Source organism: Larimichthys crocea, chromosome III (genome assembly GCF_000972845.2).
Source record: "Larimichthys crocea isolate SSNF chromosome III, L_crocea_2.0, whole genome shotgun sequence".
In the NCBI taxonomy this organism is placed as follows: Eukaryota; Metazoa; Chordata; class Actinopteri; family Sciaenidae; genus Larimichthys; species Larimichthys crocea.
This window is the reverse complement of record NC_040013.1, coordinates 47,343,362-47,368,074: the sequence shown is the minus strand read 5'-3', so window position 1 is coordinate 47,368,074 and position 24,713 is coordinate 47,343,362. Positions and strand designations below refer to the sequence as shown.

The window sequence follows — 24,713 nt, the reverse complement described above, 5'->3', positions numbered from 1 at the left end:
CTCTCAGCATTGTGTCTTCCTTAATCCCTCTTCTACAACAGTCACTTGAATTCATGGAAGTAGTCCCTGTTGCTCTATGCCTGCAATTCCTTTTTTGTAAGTCGCTTTGTATAAAAAAAAAAGTAAGCTAGATGAATAAATGAAATCAGTGGAAACAGGAAGGTTGAAAAGTTTAAATCTTGGATTTAAAACAGGTGTTTTGTCACAAATTAGAGTTAATATTGGTTAGGGGGTTAAATTAGTAATAAAATATTAATGGATGAATTTTTAGAGGTCCAGTATAGATGAAACAGTTGTTAGATCATACTGGTGCTCAGAGGGTTAAGCTTATCACCATGTAGAATTTCCAGTTGGTAAAATTATTTGTAGTAGTTCGTTTGTCGTATACATAATTGTAGATTAATCATCTTTCATTCGTTGAATTACTGATCAGACAAAATCAAGTCATCTAAAAAATGCCAACTTTTTTTCCTTTCTGATATTGTATATTAGTTTAAATGAACCTAATTTAATGAGACTAATCATTATTTGCAGCCCCAGTTAACATTAGTTAATACTTTAGGACTCTTGTAAAGCGACCATTTGCCTTCAGTAAAGGGGCGACTGCATAAATCAACAGCACTGTTAGAGAACCAGTAATCCTATCAGATCCATGTACCAGGCGTCAGTGAGCACAGCTCCTTTTACATAAAATCACATGACAAATGCGCCAAACACCAAATTAATGTTTCAATTTTAATTGATCACAGTAAAAGTAGAAAAAAAAAAAAACATTTACAATGACTGAAGCAAGTGTTAATGAATCACTTACCAAGTAGCATACACATATTTACAAAGAATAAATCACTAAACAAATCTTTTCATAAAGTGGCGTAAAACCAGCCAAAACAAAATGGCGCCATTTCCCTAAAAACAGTGTTTCTCCTCGTTCAACATCGACAGAATCTCCTGTCGATGCATCGCTCTGACTGAAGCCTCATCGTCTTCAGCCAAACTATTGCAATAAAAACACTATGGTCCTGCTGTGGAGCAGTGCAAACATTAGACCAGAGGATAACTGGCTGCTGTTGCAATTCCACAGTGGTTCTTTCTGTCTTTAGCCATGTAGATGTAGCCTTTGTCTCCCCACTTTTCACTCCAGCTGCAAAAAAGACAAAGGTCAGGAAGTGAGGTCAATAGATTTGATCCTTATATTGTACAATTACAATCAATTCGAATAAAATGCTCTAACTCCAGACAGCAAAGTTCAACATTTTCCACTGACCTGTTCTTCACGATCCAGTATTTCTTGCCATCCACGTCTTCTCCCTCAAAGCCATATCCCACCACCAGCACACCGTGGTCCAACTCCTCACTGCTGCAGTCCTTCTCATAGTAGATTCCTATTTATAAAAATAAAAACCCACTCAGTTACATTAAAAAAATTATGTAAAAAAATATTTGTAACTGCATTTCTTCACAAAACAAAAAGAACTGACCTGATTGGTAAAATTGGAAAGACTCATGACCAGCATCGATAGCGACTGAAACAGGCCCCACAGCTGCCACGGCCTTCATAAGTGCATGCTCCTTGCCACTGGGGACATCGACGAATCCGGTGTCGTTGGCAGAGTTGTAGTTGGGGTCGTAGTGACATGGCTGGTCATCCTGGAAGACAACAAGGAGATAAAATATGTCAACTTGTTCACAGTAGAAAATTTAAAAGAAACAAGCACCATCTTTAACCAGTCCCACCAGGATTTCGCTGGCCTTTTGAGATAGTTGCGGCCTAAAATGCCTGATGTTGCATTAGATTTTCAAAAATAAATAAAACACGGTGAAAGTTGCAGTGTTTTTTACATTTTTTGTTGTGATTTTGTTGTGGAAGGAAAAGAAAGTTGTGATTCGACAGTTGCGCCGGGGGCGAGGGGGCCCAGTCCCTGGGGTGAGAGGGCACTGCGAGCACTAAGTCCACGGCCCCGGGAAGTGGCGAGGTCCGGGTGGGCGCTGTAAAGCTTGCGGCCGGAGCCATGAGCCACCTTCGCCCCCAAGGAAATGCACCTGGCGGGAGCCAACCAGTGCCAGGAGGAGGTCCCACGAGGGGATCCTCCCACACCGTGCAGCCATCCCTGACCCACCGAGTTCAATCCCCCGGGTAGACGGCATGGAAGTTGCGGAAAAAACGCGGTGATTGGTTAAAATTGCAACACCGCCCTGAATTCACTGAAGTTGCAAATTGCAACATTGCGAATTCCTGGAGGGTCTGTTTAACTGACTTTCCCCATCCCCCTATGTGAGATACATACAGTTCCAAGGTAAGGATAAGAGTCCTCGGAGTCCAGGCCGTGGTTGTCCTTGACGTACTGAAAGGCCTGGTCCATCAGACCACCATTGCAGCCCTCGTTGCCCTCTGGTCTGGAACAGTCCACCAAGTTCTGTTCGCTCAGCGACACCAGTTTGCCGGTCTTCCTAAAATGCTGACCCTCCAGAGCACCGGTGGTGCTGAAGGCCCAGCAAGAGCCACACTGACCCTGAGAGGGAGACAGGGGAAGGCAGTTTGTTCATTATTTATTCTACACACATACAGCTTTTAAACTGAGCTTTCATTTCCTGGCTATATGGAGGCAGACAGACATTGATCCAAAACTAAGTCGATTGCCCAGATTTAAAAATCATCTTCACCATCCAGTCACATTCTTCTGATGTCGACCATTTTGTTTCGGTTTTTAAACCCCGCTTCAAAAACCTTGTAAACAGACCAATAGTTTTGCCGTTTGCTCACTTTGTTGCGTAAATACTGGACTTAAGCTCCCTCTTACCATCATCTGTTTATAAAAATCTGTTTGCAATAATTTGATTTATTAGTGTACACATGTTTAGTCCTTTAATCGTGTTGTACTTGCATCTGGTTATTGCACTGTCTCTGATTTGTTCCCAACATGGCACTGCTGTACTTTGACCAAATATTTGCAACACGTTTGCTCCACCTCAGTCTGGTTTACAGTGAGCTAGTCAGACGAGTATCAGCTTACAGCGGTGTTAATGTACATCATGCAATAGGAGCCTGTGTAGTCAGGGAGGAGCAGTGTGTGGAGCGCACAGATAAAAAAAGAAAAGCTGCAAGTGGCCATCTTATCTTTCTGTTCAGGCAAAACACTTCAGTGGACAAAGTGCTTCTCCTTGGCAAGTCTGTAACAGCGTAACTGTTCACAGCTGTTTGTTACGCAATAGTGTTTACCAAATTTCTTCACGAGCTGATGAGAAGTCATGCATTTAGATCACCTGTACCACTAACATAACCATTAAATAAGAGCGTATGGTAACATACACTGTTTACGAAACCAGAGCACCAGGCACTGTCAGAAGTAGCACTAGTTTTACACTCTTACTTTAGCTCTGACATTTCAGAGTAGTGGGTTGTTTGTTACATGGTTTCTGAAAAGTCCATTTTACATGCTATTAAACATGTACGAGATGAAGAGAAGCAAACAAACAATCTTGCGGCCCCTTTGAGGAAATAAAAACCTGTTGTTTCGGGAAAAGAAAGGAAAAAAAAACAGACACATTGATTATGCACCAGGTGTGGTTGCCATAAAGCCCTGTGGCTAAACGACATATAAAAGTGTTTTACCTGGTCCTTAACGGGAGTCACGTAACCATTGTCCCTCCAGTCCACGGCACGTGGTGCCTCTAGGAAGTTGGGCTCCATGAACAGAGACCCCTTGAACTTCCCCTCAGCCTTGCGCTTGTAGCCGTTCATGATCTGCCTGAACTCCTCGTGAGTCTGTGGGAAGACAATGGTGGTAAAGACGATACAAATTACATTACCATAACCTTAAGGCAGGCAAATGCATTAATAATAATAATAATAATAATAATAATTATTATTATTATTATTATTAGCCTGTGTTGACCCCTGACTAAACCTATTTTATTTTACTTATAGTCAAGTGTTTCATGTGCAAAAAGTTTTGTGAAATATTAAAAATTCAATTAATCTAGCATATATTCCCAAAACCTTACTCCACTACTGTTGTAGTGTCTAGTTTGCCATCTATCAAAGTCAAAGTTTCAGTGACTTTCTCTGGTTCCCAGACCTTTGGACAATACGTGTTTACAAGATAAGGGTCAGTGTGCAGTAGCTTTGGTCTCACCATGTCTCCAAAGTGGTTCATGCCCAGCCGGTAGGAGTGTTTTCCCATGGAGTGCTCTAGGTTGTGCAGCTCGATCTTCCTAAGGTTCTTCTCCCACACCATTCTCCTCCAGCCCTCCTCCTTCTACAAAAAAAAAAAACAAACAAACACATTTAGACTTTATCTTTGTAAATTTGTCAGAGTGCAACATCTTGATGGAAAGAAAAGAAAAACACATCACCTCATGATACTTTTTTGTATGCCAGCTCTTCCACAGGTTCCAGTGCTCATCCAGCTGAGGGTCCAGGCTGGGGGCCGAGAGGGCTGCACTCAGGCACACGGCCAACACGACTAAAGGCAGCATGGTGGCTTCCTACTGCAATAAAAACACCAGGAGAAAGAACAAAAGGAGAGTTAGGAGTTAATTTCCAGCTAAGCAGGTTACTCAGACATGGAGGCCGGAAACACACCCTAATAGAAAAACAATTCCTCAGAAAACACGAAGTCATGCAAGATTACCATCAAACTTCTCTCTAACGTGTTTCCACATCGTGAATCTTGTCATGCAGCTGGAGGCTGTGACACTGTAAGCTGGCCCACTCCCATGATTTAAACAGTAATATGATCCGCATTAAAGCTGCAACACACATTCCCGACTGCTGGGCCCAGAACAGGATAAGCAATAAAAAGATAGATAATGTTATGTTGAACGTATGCTTCATAAAACGGGATGTGTGGATTGTTTGAGGGCCGTTTTTTCTCCAAGTACGTAACTAAAGGAGCAGAAACTCATCCCGACAATAAAGAGAGCCTGTTTTTGTTTTCCTCTCAGTCACGGGTCTGCGGCACAGAGCCAAGAAGCCGGCCTGGACATCGAAACTACAACCAGGAAAACGAAAAGAAAACCAAAACTTTAACCGGCAGCTTCCAGGCAGTGGATATTTCAGCCGGAGACACACTGCGAGGAGATGTTTGTCTCTTTCTTATTTTAAGCCGAGGAAAAGAAACGAGCAATGGCTGACTTCAGCCAGACGACGACAAAGGCAGCCGAATGAAACAAGATGGCTCAGGCTGGCAATAACAATAACAATAAAATTCAGACTTTTTGCCTCAATATATGTACAAACAGATAAATAAACCAGACATTGGCTTAAGTAGATGTTTTAAAATGGACGCTAGGGTTTTTATTCTGGGCTCAAATGACGAAAAAAAAATCTCGGAGACACAAATAAACATTGATATCACTTTTAACCTTGGATTCAGATGTAGTCTGGGTATTTTGACTTTTAAAAAGCAAGTAAAATGAAAACTTGTCGGACTTACTGTATATTCTTTATTGAAGACGAAGAAGGAGAAAATAACTGCTCGCAGCTGAGGTACACAAAGTTTATAAAGGCCCGACCGAGCTCTCTGATTGGTCCACTGCTTGTTTATTCCATGGATGCCCCGCCCCCACGGGCGGCGTAACTGTGGATGCACGTGATCCACTCACCCCCACCCCCCCTGGAATTATGTCGAGAAGAGGACATTGTGTTATCTGCAGGCTTGTGCAACAAAAACACCTAAAAATGAACATTATGAATTCAGTGCTGTGAGATTTAGATTGTTTAAGATACCCATTGTGACCTGCATTGCTGCTCAGCTAATTGAGAGACAGGTCAAGTGATGTTATACCTTTTTAATCATCAAATCAGTGAGGAAAATATGCAGCAAACGTCACTGGATATTATGTGGAATAGGTCTGACCTTTTGTTGATGTTAGACATGGGGCGATAACAACTCCCAGCGAGCGTTGCCTCATCTCTACCTGGTTTCCTTGGGTAGTGCATGTAAACAACTGGTTAACTAACTTCAATAGCTTAAGGACTATTACGTACTGAAAATCTACACAACAAACAAGCAGATTAGATACAGTAGGTCAACATCAGTCAGTTCATGAGCTCCTTGGTGGTTGCAGTAACCTGAGATGGTTGTGATTCGTTGAACAGGCCTAATGGGCACAAATTCAGGGACTATAAGGGGTTGTAATTTCCCTGTTGGACAGTCAGAGATCTGCCAAAAGAGGTTGATCGATTGAGTCCATCCTGATATTTATTGTAAATTAATTAAAGCCCATTTGAAGCCTCAGTGAAAGCTTTTCCATAACATCTAAACTGTTCTATCCCCTGATGGACTTTTTTATACCATCCAAAAATATGACACCCATTCCTACAGCGTGATTGTCATTAATCAGCAATCTCTATAAAGTATATATATAAGATGTATATTGCTGTCAGTGATGGCCAGTGTTTCCATTATCAGTGGCGTGGGAGGCTACAAATCATGGCTTCCAGAAACTTAATCTGTGTGTATGTTCATGTGATTGATAAGACTGTGACACTCTGAGTTGTTTACTTTAGAACAAAACCTTTTGTTTTTGCTGCTTATTTGTGATAGTCAAATGTCACACTGCTGTTACTGGAGGCAACAAACTAAATTCCCACAAGTTTGTAAGTCGTAGTTTGATAGTGAAATGTTAACTAACTCCTGCAGCTAAAAACAAGATTTAGAAGTTCAAACAAAAACCTCATATCAACATTGCTAACATTAAATGTTTTACAGTAAGTGACATGATTCATCTACATCTGCCCAGTGCATCATGCCTTTATGTTATCACATGCCTGCTGCATGACATTCCAAAATTTCCTTGGTGCAACTCCGCGGTGAACTTAACATAGCCTCATACAGGGGGTTAAAAATATATACATCACTACAGTTTTTTGTTTTTAAAATCAGAAATCAGACTCAGCAGCTCCTCTGTGACAGGATCAGGATACTGAAGAAGGGCGACACATGACGATGACTGACTAAGAACTTCCTATTTGAGCATGTATGTCACGTATGGTCAGTTACCATGTGTATTTTTTAGTCACCCAAAAACAAAATAACTGCAGTTGTCATACCCTATTGAGTAAATCGTGTTAGCAATAGTGGAAGTATCCATATCCATTGCTTAAATTTATTTGGCAATTGCTACACACAACAGTGCAAACGTTCAGAAAAATGTACAAATAAGGCAGTACAAGGGTTTGACATGAAGCAGGTGTGGGTGTGTAAGTGTCTGTATACATGCTGATACCTCACATTTGATAACATTTATTAAGTTGAATTATTTCCAGTTGTCTAATGCATGTTCTTCATTTTAACAGGCTGGTGTGGTGTACTTTGTGAACATAAATACATTCCTCAGATTAGGGGACAGCTCTGCCGACACGACAGTTATCGGCCGCTGGTCTGGTCTTCAAATCCAGACACAAAGGTTAACAGACCTGAACCGATGAATGTGTTTTCAAAGCAGGGACACTATCACTCCTGCATGTTTTTTTTTTTCACATAACAGTTTCAAGTGTTTGTTAACATTATTGATCCAGGAGTTCTATGAGTCATGTTAGCAGTCCGATGAGGCTATACTCATTATACACAGGACAACAAAATTGTTGAAAGATAACATTTAGCATGTTCGTTAGTTTGAGTGATTTCATTTTACAGTTGGCAGTGAGTATTCACAGTACTGAGAAAGTGTGTGTACTCTTTAAAGCCTTGTTGCCAAACTTTGGAGAGAATGAAACTCAACCGGTACACTTACAAGTGTACTACATACACTTGTAAGTTTTCAGTGTCTGTTTATTGTTATTTGCTTACATGCACCAGTGTGGCCTTACCTCCATATTTCCATGTGTGACATAATCCACAGTACGGCATTATTATTTTTGTAGGCAGAACTGTTTACAACAGATGTTTGAACTCACGCTCACACTGAAACTTTGTTTGAAAATGTATTTTTCTTATCAATTATTGAGGCACAGTTTGAAAATGAATGCTTTGTCATGAAAATATGATTATAAAAGTTCAAATTGAGTTTTCTGAGATACATTTCCAGGGATATAGGAAAAACATACTTGTTTTACATAAGTTACATAAGGTGACTGCTTTCTTTTCTGTCTTTTGTCTTCTGTCTTTGCAGGTGAAGACCCCAGAAATATGCATATTTACTACTGAACAAATCTATGTTTAGTAAAATAAGTATGACAAATTTAGATTCACGTGGTTCAAACATCACGAGTCCTGCACCATTATTCTCTCCATGTACAAATACTTTTGAATGTCAGTCAACACTGTCAGCAGTTGGGGCAAGTTAAGACAAACCTGGAGTGCTTCAGGCAGCAGACATGTCATGTGACTGTGTGGGTGGAGTGTATGTCCCTGCAGCTCTGTAGCTCTGCAGCTCCACCACAATGAACCCAGAGAAGTGTGAATAACACAGCCTGGAATCTGGTCGAGGACAAATAAAGCAAAAGCCCAAGAGACACCAGTCCATCCCTGATTAAACACAGATATAAACAAATTTCGTGTCATACCACTATCAAACTGGTGTTCTTTATAACTCTGTAACTGCTTAAATTATATTAAGACTTAAGTTATGCATAATTAAGTTAGTTATAAATGACTTGTATGAGTGCCCAGGCAATCCAACAATCCAATTCCAACAATTCATGTCTTCAAAAAGCAGCTATTCAAAAAAACTGTAGGTGATGCCACAGATACAGCGTCCATTCTTTCTACTGTCAGTGATCGTGACCAGATCAACCAAACAGTGATTTCTCCCCCTTATTTTATTTTAATAACTTTTAACACCTGAAATCAAATTTGTGTAGCTTTTCTCTTAAAAGAAAATATATTTTAACCTTTGTTGAGTGTTACTGGAAAAAGGTGTTGTTTACTTGTTTAAAATCAGTAAGAATCTGCTGCTACATCACCTTTCACAGCAGCCATTTTGACACGAAATAGTAGGTAAACTCAGGTGTTGACACAGCAATGACACTAATTACGGTTCAGTTCCATTCAGGTCAGACAGAGTCAGAGAGCCGCTGTGGTGCATGTTAACTCACTGGAAAGTCTCTCCTCCAATAAATGGAACTGAACCTTAATTAGCATGATTTGTAACGCCTGTGTTGACCCTGCTGTTTCGTTATAAAGTCTTCAATGAGGACAGAGACTATGATATTAGGTAAAGAATTTATTATAAAATGTATTACACTATAAAGTGTCAGAAGTACTAAGAACATGGCATTCCAAGACATGCTAAAATAATGTAACATAAATAGCGACAAAAAGACTTGTGCAATGTGGCGATTAGACCGGAGTCACAGAGGGGAAAAATTCACTCAAGAGTAATATCGAGTACGTCTTTCCTCATCAACAGAAACAATCAGGAAAATATTTTGAGAACACTTTTTAAACCCACTTGTTTCGGTCAGACTCACAGTCAGAACCCTCCGGAAAAAAAGACACCAAACAGAGACAAATTTGATAATATTATAAGTGATTCCCAGCTTTTACAAAAAAAACAACAAAAAAAACCCCAAAAGTGTGCCTCTTTTTCTTAAACAAGAGAACCTTAATATTCACTTCCCTTGTGTACTGTACAAGGCGGTAATAGAGGAATGAACGAGTGTGTTTTAGGCACACAACATTGGCAACAATTATACACAACTTCAACAAAAGCTTAATAAAACAAGACAAATAAAATGATGTTTCTGACCAGTTTGGGACATTTCATTTCATCATGTTTTATCACCATATCTTTGATTTGTTTTTACTTGTAACCATATTTTTTTTTAGGAAAGATGTGTTGTACATTCATTTTGCCTCATTGGAATCAACATATTTGGGCGGAAAAAAAAGGCTTAAAGTGAGATCAGAAAAGTGAGGATGAGGTCGAAGAACGGGATTTAAGTATTTACACCACAGCTAGAAGTTTGCTGTGTCGATTGGCAAGTTCAGGCTGAGACAAAAATAGTGAGAGAAGTACAGTATTGGAAATAGTCTTTACAGTTTTATCTCTGTAAACAGATGGTAACACTGGGGAAGTAAAGCGGACAGGAAATACTGCACTCTGGCACAGAGCTCATCTTTTTCTATCAAACTGTGACCTGAAAAAGGCCCTTTACATCAACAAAGTCTAACCTTTTAGGAATGAAAGCGTCTTCTCAACATCGTCACACATGTACTGAAAAAGGAGCAATTTTTTTCTGGTTCACAAACATTATAAAGTACCAGCTTACACAAAGCAAAAATGCTTTTCCACAAATATGTTCTGTCATCAGCAGCCTTTGGCCTTATTTCAGGTAACAATACTAACTTTATGTATACATCTTTTCCCTGCTTTTGCTGACTTGATTCGGCCTGCAGATTCATGATATAAAAAGACAAAGTGAAAGAAGATGTGACGCCACGCTTGGCCAACCAACACTGACAGAAGCTCAAATTTAGCTGGACAGAAGCGGCGTCGATGCCACTATGTACAAATCTGACACCGCGGACGGTAACTTGATTGCTGACGTCTTAGCGAACCTGTTGAGAAAGCATGAAAAGGTGCAGCATCAGGTGTGTTTACTGAAACCGATGGCTCTGGATAGAATTATCTTTTAGTCTAGTAGAAAATGGTAAAAATCTACTTTTCTTAATATAACTTTTATCCTTTTTGGTGGCACTTTTTATTCAAAGTAACTAGTGAGTGAGTGCACAGTTTGGGGGTCTCGGTTGGACCCTGAAGCTTAGAACGACCCTGAAGCTCAGCACTGTGAGCTCCACCGTGTCTGCCATGGTGATCTTCATCATCAAATACTCTTAACTTCAATAAGACAATGTACTTTGGGGCAACAAAAATGTTTCTATCAAAATGGCTAAAGGTCCCTTTGGATAAATTGAAAATGCGTAAACAGACTTTCAAGTTAAAACATTTATAGCAACACTTTAATTTACAGGTCCCATAGTTTGATATTTCCAAGAAAGGAAGGGATATGTAAATGTAAACTTATCCAGTGACACCTGGAAATCTGGTAATAACTATAGGAGAAGGGAAATAGGTGAGCTGCTTACATTTGCAAAAGTTAAATAAATTTGTTATAGTATTCAATCTTTAGAAAGACCTTTGTGAAGTGAAACCGCCATCACAGTCTCATTAAGAAGCATTTCCTGACTTGTGCACTAACTGTAAAACACTGCATACTATGCGAAAATTATTACTATGGCTGAAAGGATTAGTTGATTCATCAATAACTGAAAATGAACAAGCAACAATTTTGTTAAAGTAATTTTTTAAGACAATGATTGTTGCTTTGCAAATGTAAATATTTGCTGGTTTTCTTCTGCTTCTTTTAAAAGATTTTTTCAACTTTCTATCATTTTATTTAGATATTTCAGCCCTAAATAGTATAAACTGTAGCATAGCGTTCTAACTGGTACACTTACAATGAATTAATGCTGCTTAATTGTTTGTGTGAACATGTTTTGTGTGTTTAGCTCCACTATGTTCACCAACTAACACTAACTTCCTCTGTCTGCTGTTTGGTGCTGGGATGGTAGTGCACGATGTGTTCATCAGTAAAAGCAGATGCCCTCTCTGATGCTGGAAAATGGATTGATGAGAGAGGAGTTGTGGGGCTGAAAAAAATCAATGACCCAAAATAGACTAAAACTTTACTGTTGCAGCTGTTAGTGTAACCTGCAGATCATTTTAACCAGCAGGTCAGCTGAACAGAGTTTCATTTACATATTAGCAGCTATATCAAGGCAGTTCCTCTAAAGCGAACTAAACTGCATATATTCAATACAATAACTCAAATCAAATAGCTGCATAATGTTGTCTATTGTCACTGCAGTTCACAATTCTTTCCAGGAAACCTCCAGGGAAATTACAATTACAGGACCCATAAAAATAAAGTGTCACCAAAAATGAATGAAAAATCAAAAGAGAGTTCTGTTGTTGGATTAATGACAAAATAATCTGTATAAACCTACATAAACAGAAATTATGAAAGACATTGTTTGCGTTTGACCCCCACAGAGCATGACAGGGACTCCACGCTGACTCTAATATGAGAGAAGATTGAACATGTTTTATCTCCTGCATTGACTCCCAGACACTGAACACAACACAGCAGAAATCTGATCACTGATTTCAGTTTTGTTTGTTTGTTTTTTGACAAAACCTGCATGAGCCTATGCGAGCTTTCGTTTTTTTTTTTATTATTTATTATTCATTAACCCTTTCCTGTCTAAAATGTAAGCTGCCCAATAGGCTTGATTGAAATTTATTTTACTATTAGTGTTGACAAGGCACAGTTCTTCAAATGTTTGGAAAGAACTACTGTTTTTATAACAACAAAACTATTTGTGCTCTTTAGGGAGGTAGAAGGCCACAAAGGCACTCTGAAAAATGCTGTTAATCTATTAAACACGAAACTGAATGGCCAAATGTCACATCAGTAAAACAGAAGCAAGGAGGGAGATAATATTATATGTAACTGTGATGGATGGAGTGCGTAAAGATGGCAGCCTCCAACATGTACATTTAAGTTTTTCACTTCAGGATACATATGAAAAAGGTCCAAATATGAGGTTGCCATCTTTTGAACCACATCCATTCCTTAATGTAGAGTTGAAAGCTTTAAAAATGGATCGTTTCTGTACTTTCTGTCTTTCAGCTGTAAGATAAGTGAGACTTGCAGTAGAGTAGAAGGGATAAAAGCAGCACAACAAGATTAAGAACTGAATAAAAGCACTGGATTCCTCTTTGGAGCTCAGGACAATCAGCTCTTTCACAACATTCATAGTGGAAGGAAGGGTCAGTTGTACAGGTGTGGAGAGCACAAACACAACATGGTTCATACACCAACTTAATGGAGAGATTAAGGAACAAGCAGCTGGACTCTGGTAACAATTGCACATGTTCATTCACACGCATGTCTGTGACTGTCCTGTTTCAGGGAAAATGTCACATCAGGCTATCTCACGTTTGGAGAGGACAGAAAGCCGACCCTGTTCAGCGAGATATGACAGAGCTGATGGAGTTGTACGATGTGCCACCGTTACAGGTGGGGGGGTAGCCGTTAGCGGCACCTCCTACTGCTTCCATGTTGACCCTGAAAACAGGAGAAGCTTTGAGCAGGAAGTCGGCGGCGTCTCTGCGACCAAGCTCCCTCAGTTTGGCCATCAGCACACCCACTGTGCTGTCCGCTCGCCCGCTCCAATCCTGCAGCAGCGCCGCTGTTGGGCTGGGCTGCAGCGTGGCCTGCTGGGAGTCAGGGTTGGAGTCCAGCTCAGGGGTGCCATTTGGAGTCCCGTTGCTATATTTGGCCACCAAGTCTGTGAGGCCGAGGTTCATGGCCAGCAAACACCAGTCTTTCCCCAGAGCGTCAGGAGGGTCCAGCATGCGGCACAGCTTCCTGCGAGCCAAAAGTGGGATGTCTGATATGTGGATGTCCGTTCCCAGAGTTCCCTGCTGGTAAACTTCAGCACAGCCGAAAGACAGGATGCTGCTGAAGCTCTCTCGGTAACCACCCATGGTGTTAGTGAGCGAGGTTTCCCGCTGGACCTGGGCCCGAAAGAAATCTTTGGGTTGGTAGATCATGATGGGGGCGTGGTGTTCCCGCAATTGCTGAGGACTCAGGTAGTATTTGGCTGTGAGCAGTCCGGGGAGTGTGGAGGCCAGCAAGTTCTCTGTTATACTGCAGACGGTGTCCAACAGGGTGTAGCATTTGGCCCGCTCTGAGTCATGTCCACGCACCTGAATCTCCAACCCCTGGCCGTGGTTGACCAGCAGGATCATGGCCTCTACTCCCGCCTGGCTCACCTTGGCTCCGTTGGTCCACAGGTGGATATCTCCATCAAAATCCTCTCCGCCCTCCTCCTCGGGCTTCTGCTGGTGGCTCCAACGACACAGGTTTACCTGCAGTTTGTGAAAGAGGCCACAGGGGAAGGGGGTAAGGTGCTCAGCAGGGACGAGCCGTACCCCACCGTAGAGCAGAGACTCCTCCTCTTCTTCTTCGGTCCAGGAGCGGTGGAGGCCGTTTGTCTTGATGAGGGCAGGAACGTCCACCATGGAGGGGTTGGTGGCATCGCGGGCGCAAACGTCCATGGCATCTAGGATCTGGAGCAGCTCGTCCACGTCACTTTCAGGAGCCAGAGCCTGCACCTCCTCCAGCCTGTAGCGTCCCCTGTAGTGGTGGATGGCCTTGGGCGTCTCCACAGAAAGCAGCTTGCCGAGGACGTTGCTGCAGAGCCAGCGAGGCTCAAGCAGAACAACGTCCTGCACCGTCTCACTCTGCATGATGTTGATCTGTGGGTGGAGAGAGTAAACATGGTAAGAGAGGTAGATGACAGGAAACAGGACAGACAGGATTAAGTTGACAGTAAAATATAAGTCAAAGAAGGTGTGGAGAACAAAAAAATATTCAAGGAAATGTGAAAAGAAAACTAGATGTCGGTGAACATACAAAACATACAAAAAAATAGGAACCTTAAAAAAGGATGCAAAGTAGCTGAGTGACAGTAAGATAGGAAACCCATTGTGATTCAATTAAGAAACACAAAAACAACAGCAGATACATCTGTGCTTAGTCATTCGGGGAAGGAAACAGAGAAACAAGTTCCTTCTGCAAGGTCATTCAGAGCATTTGTTTACAAATGACAATAAACACTGCCCCCTGGTGGTCGGTCTGGTGAACTGACAATCAGCTGCTAGAAACGAGTTTTAATGAATAAATCTGGCAAATCTGCCCCTTTCCTCTTCTCCTGATGCTGGTTATTTTTATATGTAGGACTATTTTATCTTGTGTTCTATTTTCCTGTAGAAATGCACAGCTGATGAACAAACACCCACCTCCCCCATGCTGTGGAGCTGCAGAGCCAGTGTGCGAAGGTAATCCTGGCTGACCAGGGGGTTGATGTGCTCCTGGACGTCGCTCACAAATTGTTGCCATGATGTCAGCTGGTTTGGTCCACTCAGCTTCCTCCAGGCCGGCAAGGTGGTCAGCAAACGCTCTGAAAGCAGCGTCATGGGGCTACACCCCTATAAGGATGGAGAAGAAGGGTCAGGAAATAAATGCAAGTAACTAAACTGACAAATGGCGAAGGAAAACAATATTTTAGATGCAGTCACATAAATTACATGTTATCCCCATAAAGATATGATGTATGCTGAGCTCACAGAGATGATGTTGGTGCGCAGCTCCTGTAGGTGACTCCTCAGCAGCTTCACGTCTCTGGAGTTTGAGGCTCCAGCATCCATCACAAACAATTTGTCACTGATCACCAGGTCGACCCCAAACCTGAAAAAAAAAAGAAGAGAAGAATAAATTAAAATAGAATATGCAGATTATAAACCAAGCCCCCCGATTCAAATAGGCTGTAGACAAAGAATGAATTTTATCAAAGATGTGGGGAAAAGTCAAGAGCTACCTGAATGTTCTCCTGCAGACATTTTGTCTGTCAATCAAGTTCAGCAACTATGCTGTCATATTTTGTGTTCCTTAGCAACAGTCGCTAAAGCTCATGGGTACTATAGTATTAAGAGCAATTTGACACTTTGCTTTATCTGCTATAAGCCGGTTTTTATTACGGATCAGTTTGCCACCACAATGTGAGAGGTTCCATCTGGTCAATAAAATCACCAAACAAACAACAATAAAATAATCTCCAACCTGTTCCTGACTTCCTTGAGCAGCACTTTCTCCTTATCGTAGCTGAACTCTCCAGAGAAAGCTCTGGGAACGTCAGCAAGGTCAGCGTGTGTCGCCACAAGGACGACTATCAGAGGCTGCTGGACCCGACCTCCAAACGCTGGAGAAACACACTCACAAGAGTTAAAACAGTCCAGTTCAAAGCACTGATATAATCAAGACAACGATGAGTGTCTTACTCAACTGTGCCTTACTTTTTTTTCTTTCTACGTAAAGCTGGTATCAAACATGTGAGTGTATTTTAGGATAAATATATTTAAATCAGTTTTAATCAGTTTTTGTCCACTGATGCAGCTATGCTGAAAATATGACTTTAGATGGGTCACATCCTTTCCCCCTCCTTGTCCTTACCAATGTTGTCCTGTGGCAGGGTGAGGGCTTTCAGCAGGTTCAGCCAGTAGGTGATGTGGCCCAACTGGGTCTCGTACGGCTCCTCCAGGCTGAACAGAACCAAGTGGATCGCTGTGGGGTCATTGGCCGCAAAGTAATCGTAGGAGCAGTAATAGACCGGGTTCCCTGAAAACTCCCACACGCTGAAGTCCCCAACACCTATGGAGAGTTAAACACATAACAGGCTTGTTAAGTTCATTATTCATCACTGTCTTGAGAAATATCTCATTACAGTAAGTAAGTGAAAATTCAATCAGGAATGCCCACACCTTAAAAAAAAACCAACAAAACATTAACTGGTGAAATCTAAGTGTCTTCTCACCGTGGATGTTGGCGTGCTGGATGTCGATGGCCTTTGTTGCCTGTTCGTCAGCTGTGGACAGAGCATTGTGGACGGGGGAGAAGACCTCCAGGACACCTTTGGTCAGGCTGGGCTCAAACATCATGCTGCGACTCCGCACGCTCACATTCTCACAGCCTGGGTACAAGTTAGAAATACTCACTGACACTAAACACAGAGGAAAAGACACACGAAGGGGGGAAAAGGTTAATTGATGTCTACAGCAGGGTCAGATTTATTAAACTTAAGGATATTGATAATGATATTGATGATAGTTAGAAGATATCAGAAGCAGGGAATCTGATGCATCACACATCAATGCATCTTTTGTTTTTGAGTCAAAGTCTACAAAGGTGTAAATTAATATCTTTAATTTAAGTTAGTATTTTTAGAGGTTTTTGCATTTATTGTTTGCTATTCCAGTGCAAATCTGTACAAAGAACAAACTCCAGTCTCTGACTACTTCTCTCTGCTCGTGTAAACAGTCCTGCACCTGCAGTCTTATTTTCTCCCAATAATTGCACACTTTCTGTCACACGGGGGTGCTATTTCATTATAAATACAAAATCTGTGCAGACATACATGTTTTTGATTTCTTTGACAGTCTCTAAGACCACACCTACCACTTTGTTTTCTGTGGTCCTGAAACACAGTTGAAAAATTGTGTTTTTTAAGGCTGCACTCTCAATTTGAGATAATCAAACTGTAACAAAAGTCACATGGATCCACAAATAAGTTTACTGGTTCTAAGTCTTGCTGAGAATTGCTGGCGATCTGATGTCAATATTCAGCTATCAACAGTGATCACACTAACAATGATACTGCTTTGCAGAGCTGGTCATGCCATATTAGTTTTCTGGTTTCATGTCAGGCAGCTCTTTTAATAATAACAGCTGCTGTGTTTTTGGACTTCAGGGATGCAAAGCTGCTCATATGTCTGCGTCAACGCCTTTTCTCTTTGTGACTGGCCTATAGAAATCATGATTTATAACATTTATGACAAAAAATAAACACTGAGAACCTCAAGATGTATTCATAACCTCTCTTCAGTGTTGTTCTGTGTGAATATTGAGTAAATAAAAGAATGAATAAAAGAATCTCTGAACTGAAGCATGGACAGCCAAAAAGATCAGAAAGCAATGAAGAGATTACTTTCAGGTGTCAAGTTGAGTTTTGTGGCCTACAGCATCATAAGGTCACAAATATTGACACTAGACAAAAGTAAATATGCATTTAATGTGCCACACTTTGACTTTCGACAGGTTTGCAAAATAACAAAATTGATGCTTGTATTGAATTTACTTAAAAAACTAGACAAATGGAAAAAAACTTGTTCCCTCTCAGCCCTGCTTCTTTGTGATCACTGTGCACTCATGTCACGTATCACTGCAGACATAACACAGAGTCAATAAAGACCGTTACTGATTTCAGCTGCAATTGAAAGAATGAGGAGAAAGCTCTTTCAACCTCCCTCCAGTTCTGACACAGGCTGCAGATTTCCAGATAGTATAGAGGATGGGATCGGTAACACTACACGGCTCACGTAACTGACTATTATCTGAGCGAGAATCACGTCTGTCTGGGAGGTAATGGCTCCGAGCGCCGCAAAATAGAGCGCTCAAAGGAAACACAATGGTATGTATGTGTGTGTGTGTATGTGTGAGGGAGGGCACGTAGAGTGCAAATACAGAGAGACTGAAGACAAAGTGTGTGTCTGTGTGCTTGGCCGTTTTTTTTTTAAACTGCATGTCAGGGAGTCTTACTACAGACCTGTCGCTCTGTGCAGGACAGACCTGTGAAAATCTCAGTAAATGTTTTTGACATCATGGTGCTTTCTGTTTTGCTTTGAAACCCCTCACCTCAGTGTCCCCTGGTCAGATGTGTGTGATGTATGTTATTGCCAAGCATTCATGTCTGCCACACGGTCTTTTTTCTCTAACCTGGGGTCACCAAAGTCAGAAGTTCTACTAAAAAAATCCTAAACACAAAGCCTACACACAGAGGCACTAAACTGGATGGCAAACGGCAGATAATTGCTGGAAATGCTGTGCATACATTTTTTGAATACACATAAAATATACCATGATATAAGATTTAATACATATCTACCAGCCCTAATCCAAACCAGACGTGCTGGCTCATTGTCCTGCTTTTTACACACAAGATGCTTTCACGCCAGATTTTTTCCAGGTTAATGCTGCTAAACTGTCTTTGGTGGATAAACACACACATTAAATATCATTTCAAACAGGCTTCTGATTGGCTTGAAACAATGCAACAGCAGCTAAATGTTTGCAGCCACTCCTCCGGCTTCTCATCTGACTTATTTTATACTTGAGTATTCCGGTTCATTCCATCAAGTGTCTTGTTTCTATAGCTTTGGCCATCATTCTCATTCCTTACCTTTACGATAACACTTTACTAACTAACTGAACTTTGTAAGTTAAATATTGTAACAGATAGAAACCATTGCCAAACAAACAATAATAGGAAACCAAGTTGTGGTGAATGATTGTTTTCATGCTTCAAAAATCTATTGAAAATGTGAAAATATTTGATATATTATCAGGATAAACTTGAAGAATAACAAATGTCTGAAAAATGGAATAAAATGAACACTGTTGCTATGGACTGAATAGAACGGCAAATGAATGATTCTGGTTTGTTTTGGCAAAATAAATCTTTCTGGTCGTTGGCAGGTGAGAGCTTAATCTTGTGAAGGATTATCTCAGCTTCACCAGAGCCGTCTGTCACCTACCAGCAGGTTTGGAGTTGATGGGGGAGTTGGGGTGGCGGGCTGTGTTAGTCATGCGTGTCCTTCTCCTCCTGAAGAAGCTGCGCAGGATGCCACATTTCAGAGACTCCAGTAAGGTGCTCTTCCCAGCTCCAGAGTGTCCGAACAACTTCAGCTTGATCCTAGGCTGGACGTTCTGAGTGGGCCGCAGCTGCTGGATGTAGCTCAGTTTGTGGTTGTCCTGACCCCACACACACACACACACACACACACACACACACACACACACACGATTTATTAAAACCCACTGACAGTTCAGGTCACACTGAGATATGTGGTTATCTACTGTATGTCCTGAACTCAAATGACAGTTTATCATTTTTTTTCCCCCACATACTGCATCTTCAGCTTGAAGAATAGTAGACATATAAAGACATAGAACCACAAAATGAATTCACAAGTTACTGAAGAGAAAAGATTATAGGTGGCTTTTTTTTCCCAACACTTCCATCTCAGGAGCCTGTATATATCAGATCGGGATTCCTAACTTTTTGCACCACTAACTGTTTTAGATTGTTGAGGGTGGGATATCATAAAATAAATGAATGTCTCTGCTAAATTTCTTTTCAATCCATCCACCAGTCCACACATCAACCTCATGGTGCTAGTTGAAAACAAAAGTCAGGGCATTGCCAAAATAATTAGAACTCATCCTTTGGGTACCATGAGCCAGTAAGTGATCAATAAAAGATCTTTGAGTCTGGGCCAAAGTGGTGGAGCAAGGCTAAAAGGCTATAAATTTATACAATTATTGATTCTTTATTATTATACTGGTAGCAAATGTTTAATGGCCTGGTACTGGTCCATGAGATGAGAACTCTTATTAGACCAGTATCTTTTCAAATGTAACAAGCTGCAGGATGATCGGGTTTAGAGACAGTATTTATGTTTCAGACTTTAAGTTAATACTACAGTCATTAAAATTCAATCCGACTATTAATTGAATGCAAAAAAGCCAAAAACTTTTTTCATTTAGTAAAAACTTTACTTTTGATTCCAATGAAGCGAATCACCATAGTGTAAAGTATATAGGCAAGCTCCTGTCTAGTTAAATACTGGTGAAGCTTCCAGGCAATGAGCAAGTCACAAGATGAGTCAGTGGTTTAAAATGCCTTGTAAGTTTGCTTGTAAAGTAACCATAACCACAATGTATGTTGTGTGTAAATCACCAGCACCTCATGCATTCAAATGTTATTTGAAAGGATCCACCCACTGAGTTTCTCTGTGTAAAGAATCAGGGCACACTGTACACTCAGATATACTATAAACAACAAAAGCTACTTCCAAAGATGGCTGACTCCTCTATAACCTGATGCAATTGTGTTAATTCAACAGATAATATGTGTTAACATGTAAGAGACTTAAAAAAAAAAAATTCATCCAATAGATGAGTCATACATCAGAAGTGGCCTCAAATACTGTGAGTGGTTGTGTGGGATTCTAAAAGTACTCCCTAACTCCCACCTGGGTTATGTTAACACATTCAATAAATAAAGCTTCTAATTTCAACAAGTGTGATTCACATCTGAGCGGAATAGAACTTCTCGTTTTTAAAATAAATTATGCTGAACTCGATGTGCAACTCTTTTAAAGTTCGAGGAACAGGACCGTGTTTTTGGGCCTCTCTCTGGCTTCTCGGGAAGTCACTCTTTCTTTCAAAACTGGCATCAATGTGCCAAAGTGTCTTAAATTAGCCCAGCATATGCAGAGGATGACTGTTTTCACAGTTGCTGCTGTCATGTTCACGCTCTGCACTGAATCTCAGCAGGTTCTCTGGGAAAAAAAAAATGGATTGAGCAGTGTGATTGGATGTTTAGCTTTAGGTAAATTCTGATGGATGTGACTAGAGTAGAGAAACTAGTAGGTCGCACATATCCTATCATGTTAAAGTGCCTTTGAGCAAGTCACTGAACCCCAGCCAGTTCATTCAATGTATTCAATAGAGTTTATATCATTCTAGATAAAAATGGCTAGAGTACACTGAAAACATCCACAAAGCATGAGGTTTGAAGCCTATTTCTAATGTTCTAGAAGCTACTAGTTGTGTTATTGTCAAAAATAGTAGCTCAAAGTTACTACCTGTATGTGTCGTGTAAAGTGTTGCCACGCAGTCTAAAAATACTCAAGGCATGGGGTGCGATGCTAAAATCTAACACCTTCCCATTGAAGACGTCTCTCTCCACACCTCTGCACTGAAATAGACCTGAGGTGTGATGAGTGTTTGTGAAACCTGGTTTTCCCATCATACAGAATTTAGTTTTCTTCTTTCCCCTTCATTTCATTTAAAGAGTGACGTAATGAAGAAGGGCTTTACCGGTCACATTTATAGATACATTTTTGTGTATGTGTCACCCTTTACCTTTTTAAGCTTGCCCAACAAAGAAACGATGGGTTCATGTTGATCAGCGTAAGCCAGATCCTCTGCTGTCTTCCCATCCTGTGAGGAAAAAGAGGGGAAAAGAAAGGGAGAAATGTATAGATGAGAAATACCTCACATCTTGTTAATCTCTAAATAAACATTATTGCCTAACGTCTACTATGCAAAAACACACTGCTCCTATAATAACAATGGATATTAAACAAATATTCCTGCACTGAATGATGATACTTGTTGAATGATATCTGCTGGGTGTTGTCTACAAACTGCATATCATGTGAGATTCAAATCACAAGATACCGATTGCTTTTTTTCCTTCGGCTCAGAAGAAAGAAGAAAAGCAGTTTCCTGAGGACAGTGTTCAGGATTTAATCCAAACACTAATCTACTAGTCACAGTACTGAACTGATCAAATAACCTCACACTAATTCATTCTAATGCCCAGTTATTTTAAAAAGTATTTCACTGTTTTAGCATCGAGTGATGCAGCCGATCGAGAGATCTTCTTTTATTTTAATCAATCAGACTTTAATCATAAAAGTCTTTACACAGAAGTACTCCTCGACTCTTGTAAACAGACTTCAAAATTGGTGGAGTTCCCCTTTTATGAAGTGCACTCGCACATTTCTTCAAGTCAATTAACTCTAGTTGTAGAATCTGTCATTCTTTCCCTTTGTCCGGCTCCAAGACTGCCCTAATTTTTGACTCTCTCCGTTTTCCCCCTGAACACACTGACACAGAAACACCACAGTCCTGACAAGTTTCACAATTCTTTCACTACCGCAGCCATCTGTCACTGTCCGGCTCTGGCTGCTGCTTCACGGGAAAAAGACTGCACTGACAGCCTGAAACGCCCACAGAGTGTTTCCTACTTCTACACACCATTACAGCAAAGAATGCTCAGTCGTGTTTGTTATATACTGATTACTGAAAACATCAGTAAAGCATGCCTATGCCTTTTAATCTGAAGCCTTACCAGTACATTTTCTAGTTTATTATCTTCTTAGTTTTAGTATTTCTTTCTCTCAAGTGCCTATCTGGGGAGGTCACATAATATTATCAGAGTGCTGAGAACACTGACCTTTAAGTTGCTTGTATCAGCTAAATGTCAGAGAAGTGAGTGTAAATTATGAGCCGCTCCAATCAAAAATGGACCACTTACTGGGATGTACTTGTCAGCAAATTTGTAAGACTCATTCTTACAGATGGTAGGGTGTTACGATGATTACTATCGCTGCTTGGCAACTGGCCGATGATGTGAACGGCCGCTGTTATGTTTACTACAAAACTGGAGGGGGATATTAGATCATCTATAGTATCTTAGTTTTAGATTAAATATCTGTCAAACTGTTCATCTGCTATGTCCAAAAGTGTTTGTGTCGCAAAGGCAAAAGGGCAAACTCAAGAAAGGAGCGATTAAATTTTAATTCAAACTCACTGTGCTGCAAACTGGTTTACTGTTGCTGACCCTACTGAGTAAAAGATACATTCTTTCACCATCCAATGACATGTTAAAACAGAGGAAATCATAGAAATCCAGTCTTTGGGATTAGTGTATCCTCCTTCAGCTGCTCCGTAACACACCACTGACTGCAGGCCACTGGACAATGAATTATACATCTCAGTATGTGCTTTCCAAATTAAATATGCATAGCACTTCAGCTGTCATACAATATTAACAGCTAGAGACTGCAGAGAGAAATAAAGCAGATGAAAAAGGTCAAAATGAAATAACGTTGAAACTACAATAAAGCATATCAAGTGACAAAGAAATCAGCTTGGAGGCAGCAAGAAACAGAACCACACTGGGTCTTTGGGCTTTGAGACTTGCCCGCTCGTACTATTAGAGGAACTTTAAAGCCAGATGTGTAAAACTGGTGGAATATTGTATAAGTTAATTACAAAGATGATTGTATGTATTCTATGTACAAGCAAACAAAGCAAATAAATCCAGTAACAGACACGTGTAAATGAATGTAAACCAGCCTTTTCTGATAAGTATAGATACTAACTTCAGAGTATTCAGCAATAGTGTATCAACCTGATATCAGTGCTCTCTATTTCCTACAGTATATTTAAAATGTGTATACCTGACTGTAGAGCTAGAACTGACAATTATTGTCATGATACATTAATATTCTATTTTCAGCTTATATATAGACAGCTATATAACACAAACAAAGGCATCAAATAGTCATATTGGAAAAACTAAATTTTTTTTTCATCCATTGATCATTTTAGCTCAAGGAAATGTGGTATTAAATGTGGTTCCATACCAGATTAATATTGGCCCTGACACTGATCAAGTAGGTTGCTGCCTCACTTGTTCAAGCTAAAACTCTTTTATATGTAAGGGAGAGATAAAAACAAACAATCTTTGTGCTCTTTGAACATGGGTAGAATGAAGTCATGATTTGGTGCTACAGGTTTTGAAAAAGCTTGGAATATTAACAGCTGACTGTCTTCATGAAAACAATTAAAGACTCCATTACAGCAGCATGGCGCAGTGATATGTGTACAGCATGTAAAAATCACTGCACATGAACTTCTACACACACTCCAGATAAAATGAGCGAATCACATCTCTGACACCTCACAGCAAGTCTGCTCTCTATTTGATCCTTAACAGTTTGATAAAAACTACTGGCTGCTGTCGATACTTAATGAAACACAATTTGATTCCCTCTCTGCACAATAATTCAATTGTTTTTCATGAATGACTGATTTATTACTTTATTGTAATGATAATAAATGCAGACAACATGAAGCTGAGTATTTTGTTTTTATTGTGAATGTGTACAGAAGAAATCAACTGTAAATTTCTTTTACACACATACTAATAAGTAAAGTGCATTGTGAATATTTCTGTAAAAATGACAGACCTGTATAATAAAACTATACCTGTAAGTTACACTACCTTATTTTATTATAGTATTATAAGATATAGTAGAGTATTTCTTTCCTAGACATACCTTACTTGGTAAAATAGTCTCACTCAGTACGTGTTATGTGTTCATGTGTACTTAATGTCTCATCAAATATTCACATTTTTTAAATTGTCATATTTTACATTTCATTTGCCCTTTAAATCTGGAAATCCAAACTACCTATATCTTTTAACCTGTCACTCTCACTA

The 24,713-nt window shown here is 40.3% G+C and overlaps 2 protein-coding genes across 2 annotated transcripts in view; both read right to left on the bottom strand.

Annotated features, from left to right (window-relative positions):
- Positions 1-892: 892 nt before the first annotated feature.
- Positions 893-5,549, bottom strand: ctsla (cathepsin La). The gene is made up of 8 exons (XM_010747971.3): positions 5,436-5,549; positions 4,354-4,488; positions 4,134-4,256; positions 3,611-3,763; positions 2,286-2,510; positions 1,479-1,647; positions 1,265-1,382; positions 893-1,141 (listed from the first exon to the last, which is right to left on the bottom strand). Exons 2-8 carry the CDS (start codon positions 4,474-4,476, stop codon positions 1,042-1,044), a joined length of 1,011 nt encoding a protein of 336 aa, XP_010746273.2. The 5' UTR covers positions 4,477-4,488; positions 5,436-5,549; the 3' UTR covers positions 893-1,041.
- A 3,604-nt stretch (positions 5,550-9,153) lies between these two features.
- dapk1 (death-associated protein kinase 1) overlaps positions 9,154-24,713 on the bottom strand; it is a 68,441-nt gene continuing 52,881 nt past the window's right edge. The window contains exons 19-26 of the mRNA XM_010747972.3: positions 21,560-21,637; positions 19,165-19,381; positions 16,389-16,574; positions 16,028-16,225; positions 15,638-15,776; positions 15,145-15,265; positions 14,818-15,006; positions 9,154-14,274 (exon numbers count right to left, since the gene is read on the bottom strand). Coding sequence (XP_010746274.3) covers positions 12,979-14,274; positions 14,818-15,006; positions 15,145-15,265; positions 15,638-15,776; positions 16,028-16,225; positions 16,389-16,574; positions 19,165-19,381; positions 21,560-21,637 — 2,424 coding nt within the window. The 3' untranslated portion in view covers positions 9,154-12,978. The remainder of the gene's footprint in view (positions 14,275-14,817; positions 15,007-15,144; positions 15,266-15,637; positions 15,777-16,027; positions 16,226-16,388; positions 16,575-19,164; positions 19,382-21,559; positions 21,638-24,713) is intronic.

Bases quoted from the DNA above. Each gene is read 5' to 3' on its own strand.
- ctsla (XM_010747971.3), bottom strand. From the start codon at position 4,476: ATGCTGCCTTTAGTCGTGTTGGCCGTGTGCCTGAGTGCAGCCCTCTCG. The intron at 3,764-4,133 runs GTGAGACCAAAG...GTCTTCCCACAG, and splicing joins TGAACCACTTTGGAGACATG to ACTCACGAGGAGTTCAGGCA. The intron at 2,511-3,610 runs GTAAAACACTTT...TCTCCCTCTCAG, and splicing joins TGACTCCCGTTAAGGACCAG to GGTCAGTGTGGCTCTTGCTG.